The sequence below is a fragment of the Ochotona princeps genome, chromosome 7 (assembly GCF_030435755.1).
Source record: "Ochotona princeps isolate mOchPri1 chromosome 7, mOchPri1.hap1, whole genome shotgun sequence".
Classification (NCBI taxonomy): domain Eukaryota; kingdom Metazoa; phylum Chordata; class Mammalia; order Lagomorpha; family Ochotonidae; genus Ochotona; species Ochotona princeps.
This window is the reverse complement of record NC_080838.1, coordinates 48,915,822-48,934,376: the sequence shown is the minus strand read 5'-3', so window position 1 is coordinate 48,934,376 and position 18,555 is coordinate 48,915,822. Positions and strand designations below refer to the sequence as shown.

General features: G+C 45.0%; 2 protein-coding genes and 1 non-coding gene across 4 annotated transcripts in view; 2 read left to right on the top strand and 1 right to left on the bottom strand.

The window, feature by feature from the left end:
- Nucleotides 1–18,555, bottom strand: part of TSPAN5 (tetraspanin 5) — a 358,999-nt gene that overhangs the window by 76,499 nt on the left and 263,945 nt on the right. The window lies entirely within an intron of this gene.
- On the top strand, nt 2,930–3,120 carry LOC131480890 (U2 spliceosomal RNA). Its single transcript, XR_009245876.1, has one exon. It is a non-coding gene; the product is annotated as a U2 spliceosomal RNA (small nuclear RNA).
- On the top strand, nt 17,514–18,209 carry LOC131480819 (histone H2A.Z). The gene has a single exon (XM_058667031.1). It carries the CDS (start codon nt 17,592–17,594, stop codon nt 17,976–17,978), a length of 387 nt encoding a protein of 128 aa, XP_058523014.1. The 5' UTR covers nt 17,514–17,591; the 3' UTR covers nt 17,979–18,209.

The following is an 18,555-nucleotide window of genomic DNA, read 5'->3' as shown; positions in this document are numbered from 1 at the left end:
AAGGAGGAAGAGAGGAAGGAAGCAAGGGAAGAAGGGAGGAAAACAGACAAACCTCCAGGCCAGCCCACTCCCTGCTGCCCCCCTTGGCCGTGGCACCCAGAACAGTGCAGGGCTATGCATTTTCCCAGCACCATGGAAGCTACAGTACTCACTGCCATGAACGAGGTCACGGACCCATGCAGCAGATCCATCTCATGTTGGTTCTCTTCTATCTAAGCCTACTGTCAGGAAGGTGGCTGGGATAGTGCTTATAAGCAGCGTGTTCACTTGGGAGGAAGCAATGCTCATGGTCAGAACATTTCCCCACCTCACGCCCCGACCACAGCTGTGACTTCTGGCCTCGCTAGGGTCTCCAGCACACTAGGCTTGATGCGACCCTGCTCTTCTGAGGCCTGCATCAGCACAGGCGGTGGGGCCAACAAGTGGTACATGCTGAAGATGAAATCAAATTTTAAAGATTTTTATTTAGTTATTTGAGAGTAAATAAGGGCGGGGAAGATCTTCCATCTACTGCTTCATTCACCAAATGGCTGCCATGGCCCAGGCTGGGTCAAGCCAAAGCCAAATGCCAAGAACTCCCTCCACGTCTCTCATGTAGATGTAGGGCCCAAGCACCTGGGCCATCTTCCACTGCTTACCCAGGCACATTAGCAGGGAGCTGGATCAGAAGCAGAGAATCTGAGTTCAATTCAGGGCTCTCATGGGCTGACGGCATCTCACAGGTAGTCATTTAATCTGCTATGCCACAATGCTGGTCACAAAGCTAAAATTTTTATGTTTTTATACTTAAATGTATTCATAACTGGGGTTGACGCCATGGCACAGTACACTAAACATCTGACTGAGATGCTGCCAACTCATATGGGTACTACTCTGAGTCTGGGCTGTTCTACTTCTGATTCAGCTAGCTGTTAATGGCCTGGGTAGAGAAGGATGGTCCAAGTGCTTGGGCCCCAAAATCCACATGGGAGACTCAGAAGAAGTTGCTGGCCCCTGGCTTCACCTGGCCCAGCTGTGTGGGGAGTGAATCGGGAAATGGAGGAGCTCTTTCTCTCTGTAGCTTTGTCTTTCAAATAAACATTTTAAAAATCTTTAAAAATATCTTAATATATCTTTTCTAAATTGAATCTTCTTAAAGATTTATTATTTATTTGAAAAGGTAGAGTGACAGAAAAAAAAAAGAGGGAGAGACAGAAAGAGATTTCCTTTACTATAGGAATATGCCTCAAATTCTTACAATATTCAGCCTGGGGCCCGGCATCGTGGCCTAGCGGCTAAAGTCCTCGCCTTGAATGCCTCGGGATCCCATATGGGCACCGGTTCTAATCCCGGAAGCTCCACTTCCCATCCAGCTCCCTGCTTGTGGCCTGGGAAAAGCAGTTGAGGACGGCCCAATGCATTGGGACACTGCACCCGCGTGGAAGACCCGGAAAAGGTTCCAGGTTCCTGGCTTCAGAATGGCACAGCACCAGCCATTGCGGTTCACTTGGGGAGTGAATCATCGGATGGAAGATCTTCCTCTCTGTCTCTTCTCCTCTGTATATCCGGCTTTCCAATAATAATAAATCTTAAAAAAAAAAAATATTCAGGCTGGGCCAGGATGAAGCCAAGAGCCTCAAATCCCATTCTGGTCTCCCACATGGGTTGCCAGGCCCATGCAGTTAAGCTATCATTTGCTGCCTTCTCAGAAATATTAGTAGAGTTGGACTGGAAGTGGAGTAGCTGGGACTTGAACTGTAGCTCTGATAAGGGCTGCCAGTGCTACAGGCTGCAGCTTAGTGTGCTAAGCCACAACAGCGATGCCACATATGGAAGACCTGGATTGAGCTCTTGACTCTGGTCTTGACCCAGCCCAAGTCACTGCAGGCATTTAGGGTGTAAATAGGTGGTTAACAGCTCTCTTTGTCTTTTTAGTTCTCTCTTTTAAACAAGCATGAAAAATACACAGTTTCTCTCTCTCTTTTTGGAGTTTTGGCTATTGTACTCATCACTCAAATGCTTGCTTCAAAACACAGGAGTCTGAGAGAAAGCTCACAAAAATAAAAATTATATTTGTCTCAGAGAACTGAGTATAACAAACCTAAAAATAAAACTAGGCTGTTCTCTAAAATTCTATGCTAGTATATACTATAATCTTTTACAGGTTACTGAAAAGTTTAAATATTCAATTGTTACTGGACTATAAGGCGAGAAAATGAGAAAGCATCAAAACAAAAGTGAAGTATCAAAATGCTTACTTGTTTGGAAACTATAGTCATCAAAATCCCTGGACCCTGGGTCTCCATCTCCTGGCTAACAGAATTGGAATCCAGACTAAATCCAAAACTGAAATAATGGAGCAGGAGCTTTGTTTTCTTTCATTTTAAATTTTAGATCTTCCACCCACTGATTTACTTCCCAAGTGGCCACAATGGCTGAAAGTGCACCAATCCAAAGCCAGGAGCCTCTTGTGGGTGTCCCACGCTGGTGCAGGGTCTCAAGGCTTTGGGAACTGCCTTCCCAGGTCACAAGCAGGAAGCTGGATGTAAAGCGGGGCCACTGGGATTAGAATCGGTGCCCATATGAGATCCTTGTTCATGCAACGTGACGCCTTTAGCTGCTAGGCTACTGTGCTGGGCACTGGAGCAGGAAGTCTTAAAAGTCATTCAGAAGTGAGGCAATGGCTAGCACAAGCCTATATACATGGCAAAATAGAACATACACACTATTTTCTCGAATACTTTTTAAAAAGTATCCTTGTTAAATTATCATTCGATGCTGATTTTACTAACCCCCAGCTGGAAATGCTCCATAACACAGCGAGTAGGCTCCTAAAGTTTTCTCGCATTTGCGAAAACTATGAAGTACTATGAATCTCTAAACAGTGGAACCACAGAGATTTCCTCCCTAGCCCAGGGCTGATTTTTTTTTTTTTTTAAGGTTTATTTATATCACTTCTCGGCCTTTTGGCTAAGAACAAGTGTAGTATCTGTTCTTATCAGTTTAATATCTGATATGTCCTCTATCCGAGGACAATATATTAAATGGATTTTTGGAGCCTGGAGTTGGAATAGGAGCTTGCTCTGTCCACTCCACGCATTGACCTGGTATTGCAGTACCTCCAGGAACGGTGCACCAAAAAAAAAAAGATTTATTTATTTTTATTACAAAGTCAGATACACAGAGGAGGAGAGATAGAGAGATAGAGAGGAAGATCTCCCATCCGATGATTCACTCCCCAAGTGAGTTCAATGGCTGGTGCTGTGACAATCTGAAGCCAGGAACCAGGAACCTCTTCCGGGTCTCCCACATGGGTGCAGGGTCCCAAAGCCTTGGGCCATCCTCAACTGCTTTTCCCAGGCCACAAACAGGGAGCTGGATGGGAAGTGGAGCTGCCAGGATTAGAACCGGTGCCCATAAGGGATCCCGGGGCGTTCAAGCGGACAACTTTAGCCACTAGGCCACGATGCCGGGCCCTGATTTTTTTTATAATTAATTTTTTCTATTAACAGAAAAAGAACAGATTGCTCACAGATGCAATTCCAAGAACATAACGGGCTGCTCCTGAGGTTCTTGATTCACATACGCAGGGTGGCAAGGAGGTGCTGACACTGGGTGCCCATGCCGTCACTTCTCCAGGAGACAGCCATGGATTCTAACACTCCACTGCCACCAGTTTCCAGCTTACCTTAAGCTTCCTTCCTCATGCATGGTCACCTGTTCCCACCAGGGTGAGCTTTGGAGCAGGGTACTGTTGCCTGCAGCCCATGAAGGTAAGCTGAACTGACTGAGATCAGCCCAGGAGGCAGCAAGCTTTGTCAGCCAGGCATTTAGACAACAAATCAAAAACATGAATTCCTTCTTTTTAGCAGCAGTCATAACCTGTGCCAGGCTTCTCATGTAATCTCTCAGCACTCCAAGGCACAGAGCCCACAAATATCCCTACTGACGTCACCCAGACACAGAACAAGCCAGAAGCAGTCACTCCCATCAGGCTGCCGGAGCAGAAACCTAGCGAGTGCCGCCTGCCTTAAGCCTATTCTCTTTCTGGCTTGAATGCTCCCTTCCTTCCCTGAATCTGAGCCTTAAAACTCGGCTCGGATGCAGTCCTTCAAGAACTCAAACAGCATTAGGAAAGACAAGGGCCCGCCTGTGTTTGCTACAGGAAAAAAAAAGTTTTGATAGAATCTCCATTAGGTTAATATCTCCTTTTCCAATCTTCTAAATTTGGAAATCATGAAGAATAACATCAAACACCACATAAGTGGCTAGCGATGACACGCTCTTTAAAATGAGTGACAGTAACACCGCGAGTCCAAAGAGGTCATGCTGTTTCGGGAAGGGCATCCTGATGCCCACCCTTATTTATCTCTGTCCTTATGCAAAAAGGAAGCAAAACTTGTAAATATGAGTAAAAATCTGATAATATGTGGGAATTCACAAGAAGGTTCAGACCTTCCCATATGCTAAAATATTACACACGCACTCCATTTTCTTGAACATAATTTTAAAGGGATCTTCTTTTTTTTAACTGTTATTAAATACTGATTTTGCCTGAATTACTTTAATGACCCTCAGTCACAAATACTTCACAACATGATAGATAAGTTCCAAAAGCTCTCCTGCACTTTTAAAAAACTGAAGCCACGAAGGCACAGCCACATGTTCTTAGCCCCCATCCCCAGAGACAGAACCCGAACATTCAGACATTCTTGAAATTAAGGTTCCATTTTGACACTCGGTACCAAGGAGAATCTTGAGTGAGCCAACCGGCACAAGCCACAAAGGAGCCATGGGCGGCTGCAGCAGTGTGTCCTGGATGGAGCTGTTCTGCCACGTCCCCCTCCCGTGCCACCATGTCCCTGAGGAGTTTCCAACAGCGTATCACCAGCCCCTTCCTCCGAATCTCCAAACAGGCCTTCCCTGAAAATTAAGTTTTTCCACTTTCTGCCCACAACATCCTAAGGTAGCAAAAGCGATTTTTCTTAGCAGGCTCTATTCCATTTGTCTTCAAATAGATTCTACATCTTAATTAGCTTGAATTGGAATGCAACTGAAGGGCTATGTGTTTGAATCCAGATAACGAGACAAGCTGTTAACTCCCATTTGGCCACAAAAGGCTTTTTCAATTCTCCCCCGCCCCCTTTCTGCTGTTACCATCAGCACCAAAGAGAGCGAGCTGCTTAGAAGCATACTTTTTCAAAGCTAAAGCAAAACAGGGTAGACTTTCATCCCTTGAGCTTCTCCCATAATTAGCGAAATATTTCATTTTAGATGGCTGTGGTTTCCTAAAATTGAGTAATACATTTACCACACAGAGATTTTCTGAGTGTTCTGGTAATGACTTGTCTCACTGCACAAATATGGCAGGAAAGGAACCCTGTGAAAGGAGATAGTAAAGAGACTAGGTGCTCCCACAGGGCAGGGCTCTGCCCTGCTCAGCCTTGACCTTCAGGGCTTGTCCAGCACAAGCCTCTGCTCAACCATTAGCCACTGAAACACAAGTGACAAAAGCTGCGCCTTGAACACATCTGCATGCCCTGAAGACAAATGCCAGGCAGTGTTCTAGGCTCTGCATAGACAACAGTGAACAAAGCAACCCTTGTTTTCTCATGACACTTCTATTTAGTCTATGGAGTGGGATAGAGAGTGATAAGCTAACCTTATACAAGGGTATTTCCCAGTTAAGAGAAAATGGAACTGAAAGTAAGTTTAAAACCTCATGTTATGGGGCTGGTGTTGCAGCAGAGCAGTTAAAGCAACTGCCTGCAATGCTAGCATTCCATATGATTGCTGGCTCTAATCCCAGCTACTTTTGACCAACTAACTTTCCTGCTAATGTCTCTGGGAAAGCAACAGAGGATGGCCCAATTACGAGGGCCTCTGTCACCTATTTGGGTCACCTGGATGAAGTTCCTGGCTACTGGCTTCAGTCTGGCCCAGCCCTGGCCATTTGAACCAGTACCTGGGAAATCTCTTTCCCTGTCACTCTACCTTTCAAACAAATAAGTCTTTAAAAAAACTTGCTTAAAAAAGTTTTGAGGGCCCGACGTCGTGGCCTAGCGGCTAAAGTCCTCGCCTTGAATGCCCCGGGATCCCATATGGGCGCTGGTTCTTATCCCGGCAGCTCCACTTCCCATCCAGCTCCCTGCTTGTGGCCTGGGAAAGCAGTTGAGGACGGCCCAATGCATTGGGACCCTGCACCCGCGTGGGAGACCTGGAAGAGGTTCCAGGTTCCCAGCTTTGGATCGGCGCGCATCGGCCCGTTGTGGCTCACTTGGGGAGTGAATCATCGGACGGGAGATCTTCCTCTCTGTCTCTCCTCCTCTGTGTATATCTGGCTGTAATAAAATGAATAAATCTTTAAAAAAAAGTTTTGAAATATGTGCTTATTGAAGATCTTGAAAAGGTTGATGGAAAATGCATATTATGAGAAAATGATACACGGATTGCAAAACTGTTCCAAAATAAACCCATGTTTAAATTTCATTATCCACAAACTTTTAATGTAGGTGACTGAGACTTTATAAAGAGGGACGAGGAGGTCAATTTCAGGAGGTGGGAGCTATTTTGGGCTGGGTGGCCTCAAGCATGGAGAATCTTTAGTTGCAAATATTTCCAAGGCAAGCCTTGTCAGGTAGGGACCCGGAATCCCACATCACTACATGGAGGATAACTAATCAACCCTGCAGCAGACATGAACAGAATGCTCTGCCAGTCAGATTGGGCCTTCCTCTGAGACCAAGGACCAAGTCTTATCCCATCATCCCATCGTCAGAACCTGGGACACCTCTAGGCAAGTGACAGGTACTTGGTATTTATTGAACAAATGACAGTGAAACACTAAAGAAGAAAACAATAATAACCATGGACAGGGAATGGATTAGCATGCCAGGGACACTTCTAAAAATACAGCAAGTAACTTAAAAACAGTAGGAAAAGCTAGGAATAGGTAGGCTTGACAGAAAAGAACATGAGCAAAGGGGTGAAAATATTCAAAACAATGAGGGATACAGATGTCAGAATGTCTCCATGTTGGCCACAGCTTTCATTCAAAAAAATATTTATTAATTACCTACAATGCTCCTGGACACTCTTGCAGATGCTGGGTACACCAACTCTGGTAAAACCTGGCCCTGGTGGAGTGGAATCATAAATACCAGAAGCAAAGAAGACATAAAAGAGTGGTAATTCTAGTGAGCATGATGGTACTATGGCTGGGTTCTGAAACTCCAGCAATACCGTCCAGTTGAGCCAGGGGAGGGCACATTCCAGGCAAAGATTAGTAAAGCCAACAAACTAACAAGTTCGTGCAACTGCCAAAGCCCAGCCCAAGAACACATAAGCTTCTCTGTTTTGTTCATTGTTCAATCTCCAGTGCCTTGACACAGGGCTTGCACTTAGCAGAGTGTCCAAAGGTTTGAAATTCCACTTGCAGGTTGGAGGACTCCATTTTGCTTACTAACTGGTGACAACAATGAAGATGCTGGTATATTACCACAGGCAGACACAGTTACTAATCCTCCTCTGGTCTCCTAGAAATTTGGTCAAGAATATGAGATTGCAGTTAAAATCACTTCAGGGCTTCTCTCAAATGGCTTTTCCATAACTAGAAATACCAAATCTCATGGCACAGAATGCCAATCAGTCACTACAGCAATAGGCAACACGCCAAACCAGGGGTTCCCAAAGAAGGACAACTGTGTGCTTAACCCAAGGGACATATGATGTATCTGGAGACATTATTATTGTCATAATCGAGGCACAGGATGGGGGGTGCCACTTGCATTAGGTGGGAATAAGTCAGGGACACCACTGAGCATCCTATAGCACCCCAGAACACCCCCACTACAAGGAACTACTTGATGCACAAGGGTGAGTGTGTCGAAACAGTAAGAGCATCTATGTTAAACCAAGCGATTTCTTAAGGTTTAGAACATAAAGCACTTCTCGGTGCAAAGCAGGTATGGGAAAAAAATGTTTGGTAGGACAAAATTGGCGGATAATTATCACAGATATTGGAGAAATGAACTATAGCTTCACTAGTTTTTCTTCTGTTATCTTTGCTTTCTTCTTACATTTTCAACTTACATGAAAAAAATTATACACAAATTTACAAACAGTGAACATATATATATTACACACACATATAGTTTAGGTACTTAATTTTATAGAGAAAATTCTACAGTTTTTATCGAATTCCTGCCATAATAAATAACATATTTGAAAAGAATAATCATCTCTTCTTATGCAAAAACCATTATTTCCCAAGACTCACATAAATAATAGCAACAATGGTCTACTATGAAACCAAACAAAGCTGCTCCCTGGTCAGTGTTCTGCAACATATTAATACATGCAATTCTGGAAGTTAATTGAGAAGAATGAAAAAGCAAACAATGCAGCGTAATCAGAAACTGAAAATAGGTGATCTAAGTTAATCCCACTCAGAGTTCTTTCATGCCATACTAAGTACCGCTTCCCACGCCTAGCCTCAATAGCCATTCATTTGTTGTCCCCAAATTCAAATGAGGGTAAATAACTTTCACACATTTTTTAATGAGGCATCTGATTTAACCTCGGCCATTTGCTTGGGTCTTGACATCCAAATGAATTGTGTTCCTACTCTTAAAGGTTTCACTAGAATTTCTGTCACCAAACTAAACACCAACAAAAACTTTCTTTGAAATACCCTAGACAATCATGTCCCTGCACTTACTGGAAAGGAAGACAGGCTATGGCTACCCCAAACAGCCGCTTCCAACCACTGAAGGCTTTTTGTCCTCACCCTGAATGTGAAGACAATGGCTCCCTTAAGCGTCAGACGCCCTGGCAGTGCTACAAAGGCTGAATGGATTTTCATGGGACATAAATCACTTTCCGGCTACCTGCCACTTTCAAACCTGCTTCCCATGAACCTTGCGTCCTGCACAGTGTGGCTCATCATGTCCTCTGTGACAGCTGTGAACAAGAGGACGGCTTGCATGAGTGGATAAAGGACATTTTTGCTTTTGACACTTCAGAATTTTTTCCACCCTTGTGCCATAAACTTTCTTTTTGGCAAAATAACGGACATATCCAATTTCCATGTGTTAGTTAAATTTTGAAATACCTATTTGTGTATGCCTGCATATTTCACATCATTGCAGAACATCTAATTGGAACACCTGAAAGCCTATGAATCTCACCAATATATACCCTTATGGATCAGGTTTCCTGCTCTCATGGATTTCCACAGGAACTTTGAAGTGTCTTTCCCTCTCATTTCTGGAATCTTACAGAGCTGAGAAGGGAAGAGGGCAGTTAAGATGCTGCTATGGACTCCCTCAGAGGAGGGCCTTGACTTACATTTCTTGCTGTAGACTTGACTCCAGCTTCCTAAAACGGAAGGTGGCAGGGTTGGTTTAAGTGATTGGACTCTTCCACCTGCATAGGAGATCTGGTCTGAGTTCCTGGCACCCTGTTCGTGGCCTCAGCCCAGTCCTCTCTAGTATTTAGGAAATAAACCAGTGGATAGAAGATCTCTACTTGGAGAAAAGGAGTGAAGGGAAGTGGGAAGGTAGTGATGGTGGAAGGGTAGCGATGGCGGAGGGGGAGGAAACAGATCCACAATAGTTCACACATGCACTTCCTGGGAAATTTCACTGTATATCCTAAAATCATAAAATCACCTAATCCACTTGAAACTGAATGGCTTGAAAGAAGAGTGACTGAGGACCCCGGCACTGCTGACATTACTCATACATATCTAATTCCATTGCGCTGTATTAAATTCAGTCTGTTATAAAGCAGGCATTAAAGACACCCGGTACAGATGGAAAAAGCTGCCTGGCATTTTGAAGCCTTTAGCCAAGCAGCCAAGGACATCATGTCAGGGACTGTCAGGAAGTCACACCAGCAACAGCCCTGCTGAGTCCATCAGACTGCCGCTGGTCAGCCTGGGCACCTGTGCTCCCTTCCTGTCCTGCCTCACCTGCACAGTGCCCTCTCAGCCATCACCAGAGGCTGCTGAGGTGAAATGGCTCTGTCACAAAGACCCACAATTCTCTGCAGCCCGTATTACAGCAGAGGCTCTCAAGGCACAACGCAGGATGCAACCTATTGCATGCCTGGCCCGGAGGCCAGGTGAGCCATCTGGAAACACAGGCAAAGTTCTGCAATAAGCAGCAGCAGAGAATGCAGGCATAACACACAGGACAGGTGAGGTAAGGTGAGCGAGGCAGCAGCTTCTGCTAGGTCTGTTTCAGGGAAAGGGGGAGAGGAGAAGAGAGTGAGAGAGAGAAGGTTCCCTACCCCCCCCCGGTTGTAGAGACACAAGGCTCTCCTCAGAACCCTCCCTTGGACTGTTGTATGCTTTCTAGGGTTGGGGCACAGCGAGGGACACTCCCAAGAAGCACGTGTTGAGTCACACGCAGCCCCAGAATGGCTGTTGTGCAAGTGGCCAGAAATCGGCTCTCACTTGGCTTGGCAAAACCTCAGGCAGCCTCAACAAGTCTCCTGGACTGTGGGGGGAGTAGGGCAAGAGAACCCAGTCATTCATGAAAAGACTTTTGCATCCAAAAAGACAGGCAATGGCAAAGCAGAAGCAGGCAGACAACCTTGAGAAGAATGCCCAAGGCCAGAGCCAGAACATGTGCCGGCAGTGTCAGGCCGGAGCGCATCTGGAGCAGCCCTGGGAAAGAAAGATCCCTTACAGAGGAGAGGCAGAGCGCCGCAGCCCAGTGAAGTGGGTGACAAATTGGTGCTGGGACACCACAGGCGGCAGGCTTGTTCACTTCCGGGGAAGCAGGTGGGCTGCAGAGACGAGAGGCACAATGGGGAAAACGTGACCCCAGCAGAGGTGCCAGTCTCTGGGACAGGGGGTAGCCTGGCCCAGGGCAGAGGCATTACACACAGGACAGGAGGTCCAAGAAGATCCAACCCCAACACAGCACATCCCCAGGCCAACAAATGTGTCTTGGTCTGGAGAGGCAGAAGCAAGTACTGTGGCTGACTGTCACGGAAACAGCTTGTGCCACCACCCACGTGGCCAAGTGCTGGAGAGGCAGGCACTGTTTTCAGAGGGAGCCGTCCCCTCTCCCCCCCCCCCCCCCCCGCCAGGAGGCACACAAGCAAAAACAGAGCTGCCTGCAGGGTCTCCAGCCCATTGTGGCAATTGGGGGCGCTCCAACAATGATTTCTGATCCAATGAAGCCTCTCCCACCTGATTGCACCTGGCCAAAAATCCATCCAAGAACAAAGGAGTTTCTAGAAACAAGCTTGGCCCATCGAGGTCACAGCAGAGGCAGGAAACATAATGCAATTTCCAAGGACTTACTAAACCAAACCATGGGCAGTCTCCATAGGGGATGCTGGGAGAGTAAAAACCAGTTAAACAGGTAAAATCAGTACTGTCTGTTTTAATAGACATGAAAGGAAGAAAACAGTCTGGTGGAACCTTGAACTCAAGTGTTTGTACTCACCATCACACCAAGTCATGACATTAAAATAGATTCCTTACAGGGATCTTACAGGGCCCAACAGACTAATCCTCCCCTTGCAAGTACCCGGATCCCACATGGGTACTGGTTCGTGTCTAGCTATGCACTTCCCTGCTTCTGGCCTGGGAAAGCAGCAGAGAATAGCCCAAAGCCTTGAGACCCAGGACCCACATGGGAAACCAGGAAGAAGCTCCTGGCTTTGGATGGGCCCAGCACCAGCCATTGCGGACATTTGGGAAGTGAACCAGTGGACAGAAGATCTTTCTGTCTCTCCTGCTCTCTGTAAATTTGCCTTTCCAATAAAAATAATTAATTTTTAAAAATAAAATAGATTCCTTACTGTGGGATGAAGCAAAAAAAAAAAAAAATTAGAAAACAGCAGACCTACTGAGGAAGACAGGAACATGTGACCACTTACAAAGAACTTTGTATTGCTGCATGGAATCATCCAAAAAGTCTCATGAAGTGGCAGTCAATACGATCACAACAGCATCCTATCTGTGCCCCTAGCTTGCCCTGCTTTAGGACACAGAGGAGAGTAACTGCAATCTCAGCCTTGGCAGCACGGCAGGGTAAAGGACAAGACTGCACCTGCTCGGAGCCAGGGAGAAAAAGACACAGGGCGAAGACTCAAGGAAATATTCACAGGAGGACGACTTTGCCCTTGAGTCTTTGGTGTTACCCACATCCTTGGTCAAGTCAACATTCTCTCACTTAGCTATGTCTACTCCTTCAAACCCTCCAATATCACCCCCCGCCAACATGTCCACACTCCACGTCCAATAGAACAGAGCCACATTTCTCAGTGAGCAATGAATATCAAATATACCCAGAGAGGGCCTGAGAAACTGCCTCTCAGATCTGTAGCCAAACGTCACGTAACTAATTTGTGAAGTAAGAGTTCTTGCAGCTCACTCACAACCCACCTGCCAGGTCCCCTCATGTAGACATGTGCTAGCCGGCCTGATTCTGGCTTTCCAAAAAAGATAAGAAGGTTTCCCACACATAGGGCCAGCTACTTTTCAAATGTGTAATATTAGTACAATGAACACAAATGGCAATTAAAAGCACTACCAAGGGGCCAGTGTTGTGGCATACCAGGTAAAGCTTCTGCCTGTGATGCTGGTATCCCATGTGGGCACTGGCTTGTGTCCTGGCTGATCCTGTTCTCACCCAGCTCCCCGGGAATCTACCTGGGAAAACACTGGAAAGTGGCTCAAGTGCTAGTGCCCCTGTCACCCATGTTGCAGACTCAACCAAAGCTCCTTGCTCCTGGCTTTGGCCTGACCCAGGGCTGGCTGCTGTAGTCAACTGGGCTGTGAACTAGCAGATGCAAGTCTTTCCCTCTACCTTTCTGTAACTCTGACTTTAAAAATAAATGAATCGGGCCCGGCGGCGTGGCCTAGTGGCTAAAGTCCTTGCCTTAAATGCACCAGGATCCCATATGGTAGCTGGTTCTAATCTCGGCAGCTCCACTTCCCATCCAGCTCCCTGCTTGTGGCCTGGGAAAGCAGTCAAGGATGGCCCAAAGCCATGGGACTCTGCACCCGCGTGGGAGACCTGGAGGAAGTTCCTGGCTCCTGGCTTCGGATTGGCACAGCACCGGCCGTTGCACTCACATGGGGAGTGAATCATTGGACGGAAGATCTTCTTCTCATCTGACTTTGTAATAAAAATAAATAAATCTTTTTTAAAAAAGAAAAAAGCACTGCTAAACTTACAGTAGCATTTTATTGTACAGTTTCTCAATCAGATAAGTGAAAATATGCATGGATAATGGTGTGTGAGGTTTAGGAAAATTGACACTAAGAATGGTTCTTGTGTGCAAAATGGTATAAGCTATGGAGACGGTACAGGATGAACTTTGAAGTAAGACAAAACTGGATTAAATCACTGCTGCTTCTTTGCATTTAGCATCAGTAAAATGGGCACACAAACACCTGCCTCAGAGGGTTGTTTTTCTAACCCAATTATTCACTTAAAATGCGTTTGGATGTAGAGGCAGACAAGCCATCGTCTGCTCGCAAAAATCAGGAATAGGCCACTACCAAATCAGGGAGCTGGGAACTCAATCCAGATGTTCCACACGGAAAGCAGGAGCCTTGTCATTCAGCGGCAATGTCTGTCTCCCAGGAGCCACACCAGCAGAGCCAGAGATGGGACTCAAACCTAAGTATTCTGATATGGACCAGCAAGTGTCCTAATCCCTAACCTAAACACTTGGCCCCTTTATGACATTTTGCAAAGAAGTAAATCCAGGGCACACCAATCATTTTCCTTGGTGAACTTGCTTCTTCATACAGTTAATAAACAAGTACCAATAAGTATTAACAAGCATTGTGGATATAACAATAAGCATCCAAAATGTTTGCTATCAGGAATGTGATAGAGCAGTGCAGGGGACAGATAAGAAAGGCAATTACAATATGCTGATCTTCGCACTGCAATTGCAATTGCAGCAACAGTGTGTGAGAGGAGCATCTGACCAGTCTGCAAACCAGGCAGTGCATAGCCTGTGCTGTGAAAGAATTAATTAAATGCAGCCATGTGTCAGTACTCTCCCAGGGGCTGGGGACATCACAGAGGACAGACCAAGAGCCCTGTCCTCATGAAGTTTGAATTTATAGGTCAGATAGTTGAAAAGGGTGGGGAAGAAAATGCAGGAAGAGGGAATGCCAAGAAAGGAGAGAAGATGGGTGAAACTGAACCATGAATAATGCTGGTATTGGAGATCTAGATACGCTGGTATAATAATGCCCACATGCAAATGCTGGGAGGTGGAGCCTACGTCCCAAACACCTGCATAAGTCCCTCTGTTTTCTGAGGGCAAGGAAGACTTCAGAAAGAGCTTCATTCAGGATGAATAAAGAAAAATGGCTGATGCTTAATGGCGGAATCCTCAGCTATGCAAAAAGTTAATCATCCAAAATAAGGCAGTTCTTCATCCCATTTTCTTTTAGCGATTGAGACGGATATGGAGATGAAATGATGTTACAAATACACTTTCCTCAAGTGGCACCTTTTCCCATTCACTTAGCACACGTTCACCTGGTGTGACAATAAACAGTCCAGATTGTCTAACTCATGAGAAAGGGCCATGTCACCATCCCTGTGATTTGTTTCAAGAATCATACCCACTGCATAATTACCCTTTGGGTCACCATCTGTCTCCAAGTCCTCATAAAACTAACCATATGTTGTTTCCATCAATAGCTGAACTACAGTAACATGCACCCTTCTCCAAGGAAACTGCTACATAGCCTTCCTATGTGGAAGTGGTGTTGCAAGAACACAATTCTCCGTTACTAGCTCATTTCCTTTTAATTTCAACCATTTTTATTCTGTTCTGCTTATTCATTGTCCATGGCCACTAACCAAACCAATACTAATAATTTCCAGAAATATATGATGGCTCAGAGGATAAAATCCTCTGCCTTGCATGCACCAGGATTTCACATGGGCGCTGGTTCATGTCCCAACTGCTCCACTTCCCATCCAGCTCCCAGTCTGTGGCCTGGAAAAGCAGTCGAAGGTGGCTCAAAGCCTTGGGATACTGCACCCATGTGAGACCTGGAAGAAGCTCCTGGCTCCTGGCTTCAGCTCGGCTCAACTCTAGCTGTCGTGGCCATTTGGGGAGTGAACCAGTGGATGGAAGATCTTTCTCTCTGCATCTCCTTCTCTCTGTAAATCTGACTTTCCAATGAAAATAAATAAATCTTTAAAGAAAAGAAAAGATCTGGAAGGGCTCTTTCAGTACACATAGAACAGTAGGCTTAGGGCTAGAGAATTTTTCTCCTGTTTGACTTGGTGATATGAAGAGAAATACATGAACACACACAAAAATTTTTTTTTACAGTTTTTCAAAGCCTTTTATTCATTTGCTTGGGCTTGTTGGAAAGGTAGAGAAAAATGTAAAGGTTTTTCATCTGTTGGTTCACTTTGCAAATGGCCACATAGCCAGGTAGGCAAGACCAAAGCCAAGAAGCTGGGAACTAACTCATGCATCTCACCATCTCAGATGAATGGCAGTGACCCGAGAACTTAAGCCATCACCGGCTGCCTTTCAGTGCATGGGGACAGGAAGCTGGAATTTGAATCGGAGCCAGGACACAAACCCAGACTCAATGTGTGATGCAGAAAGCTTAATTGATATCCAAACCACAGCACCAATTATCAGCCCTACAAATATTTCTTGCAAACAATTCTTCTTTTATTACATTTTAAAATGCCAAATCATGAACTAAAAATGGTTAGAACAGAGTAACTTAATTCTAAAGTAGATAACTACTACAGATAAATTCAAATCATTTTTTTATTATTTTGATTTATGAGAGGAGACATTCCAAAAAAGTTAAATTTTGATCTCAGATCACCCACCAAAGACTAAACAATCTTAATAAGAAGCAGCAGGACAAAATACCCGAGATGTTAGTTTAGTGAAGCTTTATTTTTAAAGCAAATATAAAAATAAAAATAATTTCCGAACCATTCCTATGATTGTAAATTAAATGGCAGAGAATACCAAGCTTTTAGGAAATGGAAAAACATTGGAGCTTTCCTGTAGAAATGGGCCTTTAAGAGTGCTGTGATACGGACAAACCAGTTCTCCATCCCATGTCTCCTCTTAGGGCTTTACAGAATTAATGTGACTATGGTCTACATATTCAAGCATAAATTTTATTTACAAAACTGGCCACAATGTTGTCATTTATAAAGGCCAAGTGTTTCCAACAGGCTCATGAGTCAGCTGGCCTGGGAAAGTATTTGGTGAACTGCACTGAATAATGTAGAGAAGCCGCAATGTTAACTTTCTAGCCATCTTGACTCATTAATCTTTGAGTGAACCCTTGTCACCAAAAATAGCCAATCCCTAAAACCTTTAAAGGGTTCACATCTTCTTTCATCTGTATATCAAACTTACATTGCATTTCTTCATTTTGTTTCTAAACTTTCCAAGGGCTCCTCTTTGCAGGTCAGAGTTTCAATTCTGTACCAAGAGCACTTCTTTTTCTCACATGCATGTAAAAAAGCAATTCTTAGGAGATTCTGAACACCTATCCCTCCAAGACCTAGAACATTCTCCCCGAGACTTCTTTAACATTTAGTGGCTTAGGGTTAGGTTTTGCAATGAACATTTCCAGGCCAAAGGGGTAGGGGTGGGGATGAAGGTTGACAACTCCTTGCACTAGCTGGTAGCACATCCAAGAGCCCTCTCCAGGCTCCTCCCCCTTCTCCATGGCAACACTGAGTGAGCTTAATGAAAAGCAACATCAGTAGGATGGCTTCTAGTCCTGGCTGAGCAGGGCTTCACCTTTCTGAGATGGCAGTGCCACTTCCCTGTCTTTATTCACCCAAAAGTACCAATGGTGCTTAGCAAGGGACCTGATCAACAGCCACACAACAGATTCACAGATGACGCGACTGAAGAAGTTGCCGGTTGTTCCGGTCAATAAAAGCCCACCCTTTCCAACCCACTTCCCAAGGTGTGGAAAGACAAAAGTGTACCTGATGATGAAGAAACCCTCAGGCAAAGAAAGTAGGAGCTTGTGTTCTGGTCAGAAAACTGCACGAGCTAAGTGGTAACCGCAGAGCAGATGCTGGAGCAGGGAGACAGATCAGGGGCTCGCGGTGACAGAGCTCAAGGCACGCACAGATCCCCCACACAAAGAAATCTCAGGTCAGAGACAAGCTCACCTTGCAGAGGTAAATTGTGAAAAGCCAAAGCAAGCACACATTAAAAATGAAAAGGTATGAATACAGACTGGGGTTCTTCAGGAAATTCATGGAAGATGAAATTTTTAAAAAATTTTAAAAAAATTTTATTTTGTGGCTAAGAAATTTTTACACTCATGCACAGTGTCCACATAACTTCATTTACATAAATCTTTTGAAGACAGATTTCAACATTTCTTTGCAACAACGTAAAAGGTTTTTTAAAATCCTATTTCCATGAACTTTTCAGAGTGCTAGCATACGGACACATTTGAAAAACACACACAAGAGTTTGAATCGTGGTGCGCCGGAGGAGTCGGTGGTTGTTGTCTCGCGGGGGGGGGGGGGGGCGGGGGGGCGGGGTCGCATCAGCCTTTTTTTTTCTCTGCCTTGCTTGGTTGAGCTTCCGCAGAATTCGAAATGGCTGGCGGTAAGGCTGGGAAGGACTCCGGAAAGGCCAAGACAAAGGCGGTTTCCCGCTCGCAGAGAGCCGGCTTGCAGTTCCCGGTGGGCCGCATTCACCGACACCTGAAATCCAGGACGACCAGCCACGGACGTGTGGGCGCGACCGCCGCTGTGTACAGCGCAGCCATCCTGGAGTACCTTACCGCAGAGGTACTTGAGCTGGCGGGAAATGCATCAAAAGACTTGAAGGTAAAGCGCATCACCCCACGTCACTTGCAACTGGCTATTCGTGGAGATGAAGAATTGGACTCTCTCATCAAGGCTACCATTGCTGGTGGTGGTGTCATCCCGCACATCCACAAGTCTCTGATCGGGAAGAAAGGACAGCAGAAGACTGTCTAAAGGATGCCTGGATTCCTTGTTATCTCAGGACTCTAAATACTCTAACAACTGTCCAGTGTTGGTGATTCCAGTGGACTGTATCTCTGTGAAAAACACAATTTTGCCTTTTTGTAATTCTATCTGAGCAAGTTGGAAGTTTAATTAGCTTTCCAACCAACCAAATTTCTGCATTCAAGTCTTAACCATATTTAAGTGTTAAACTGTGGCTTCAAAGAAGCTATTGATTCTGAAGTAGTGGGTTTTGATTGAGTTGACTGTTTTTAAAAAAAACTTTGGATTTTAATTGTGATGCAGAAGTTATAGTAACAAACATTTGGTTTTTGTACAGACATTATTTCCACCCAGGTGGATAAGCTCAATAAAGGTCATCTCCCCAAAAAAAAAAAAAAAAAAAAAGAAAAACACACACAAGAGAAAAATCATTTTAAAACATAGAAAAGCACCAGGAACAATCCCTATTTTTGCTCTTCCTCCCTCCCTCTATCTCTCCCTTTCCCCTTTCTTATTTGTTCACAAGCTTTCTAAATCTTCATGAGAGATGTGAACAAAGAACACATCTATAATGAAGTGGGAGAGC

Excerpts from the sequence above, each read along its gene's own strand:
- LOC131480819 (XM_058667031.1), top strand. The coding sequence starts at position 17,592 with ATGGCTGGCGGTAAGGCTGGGAAGGACTCCGGAAAGGCCAAGACAAAG.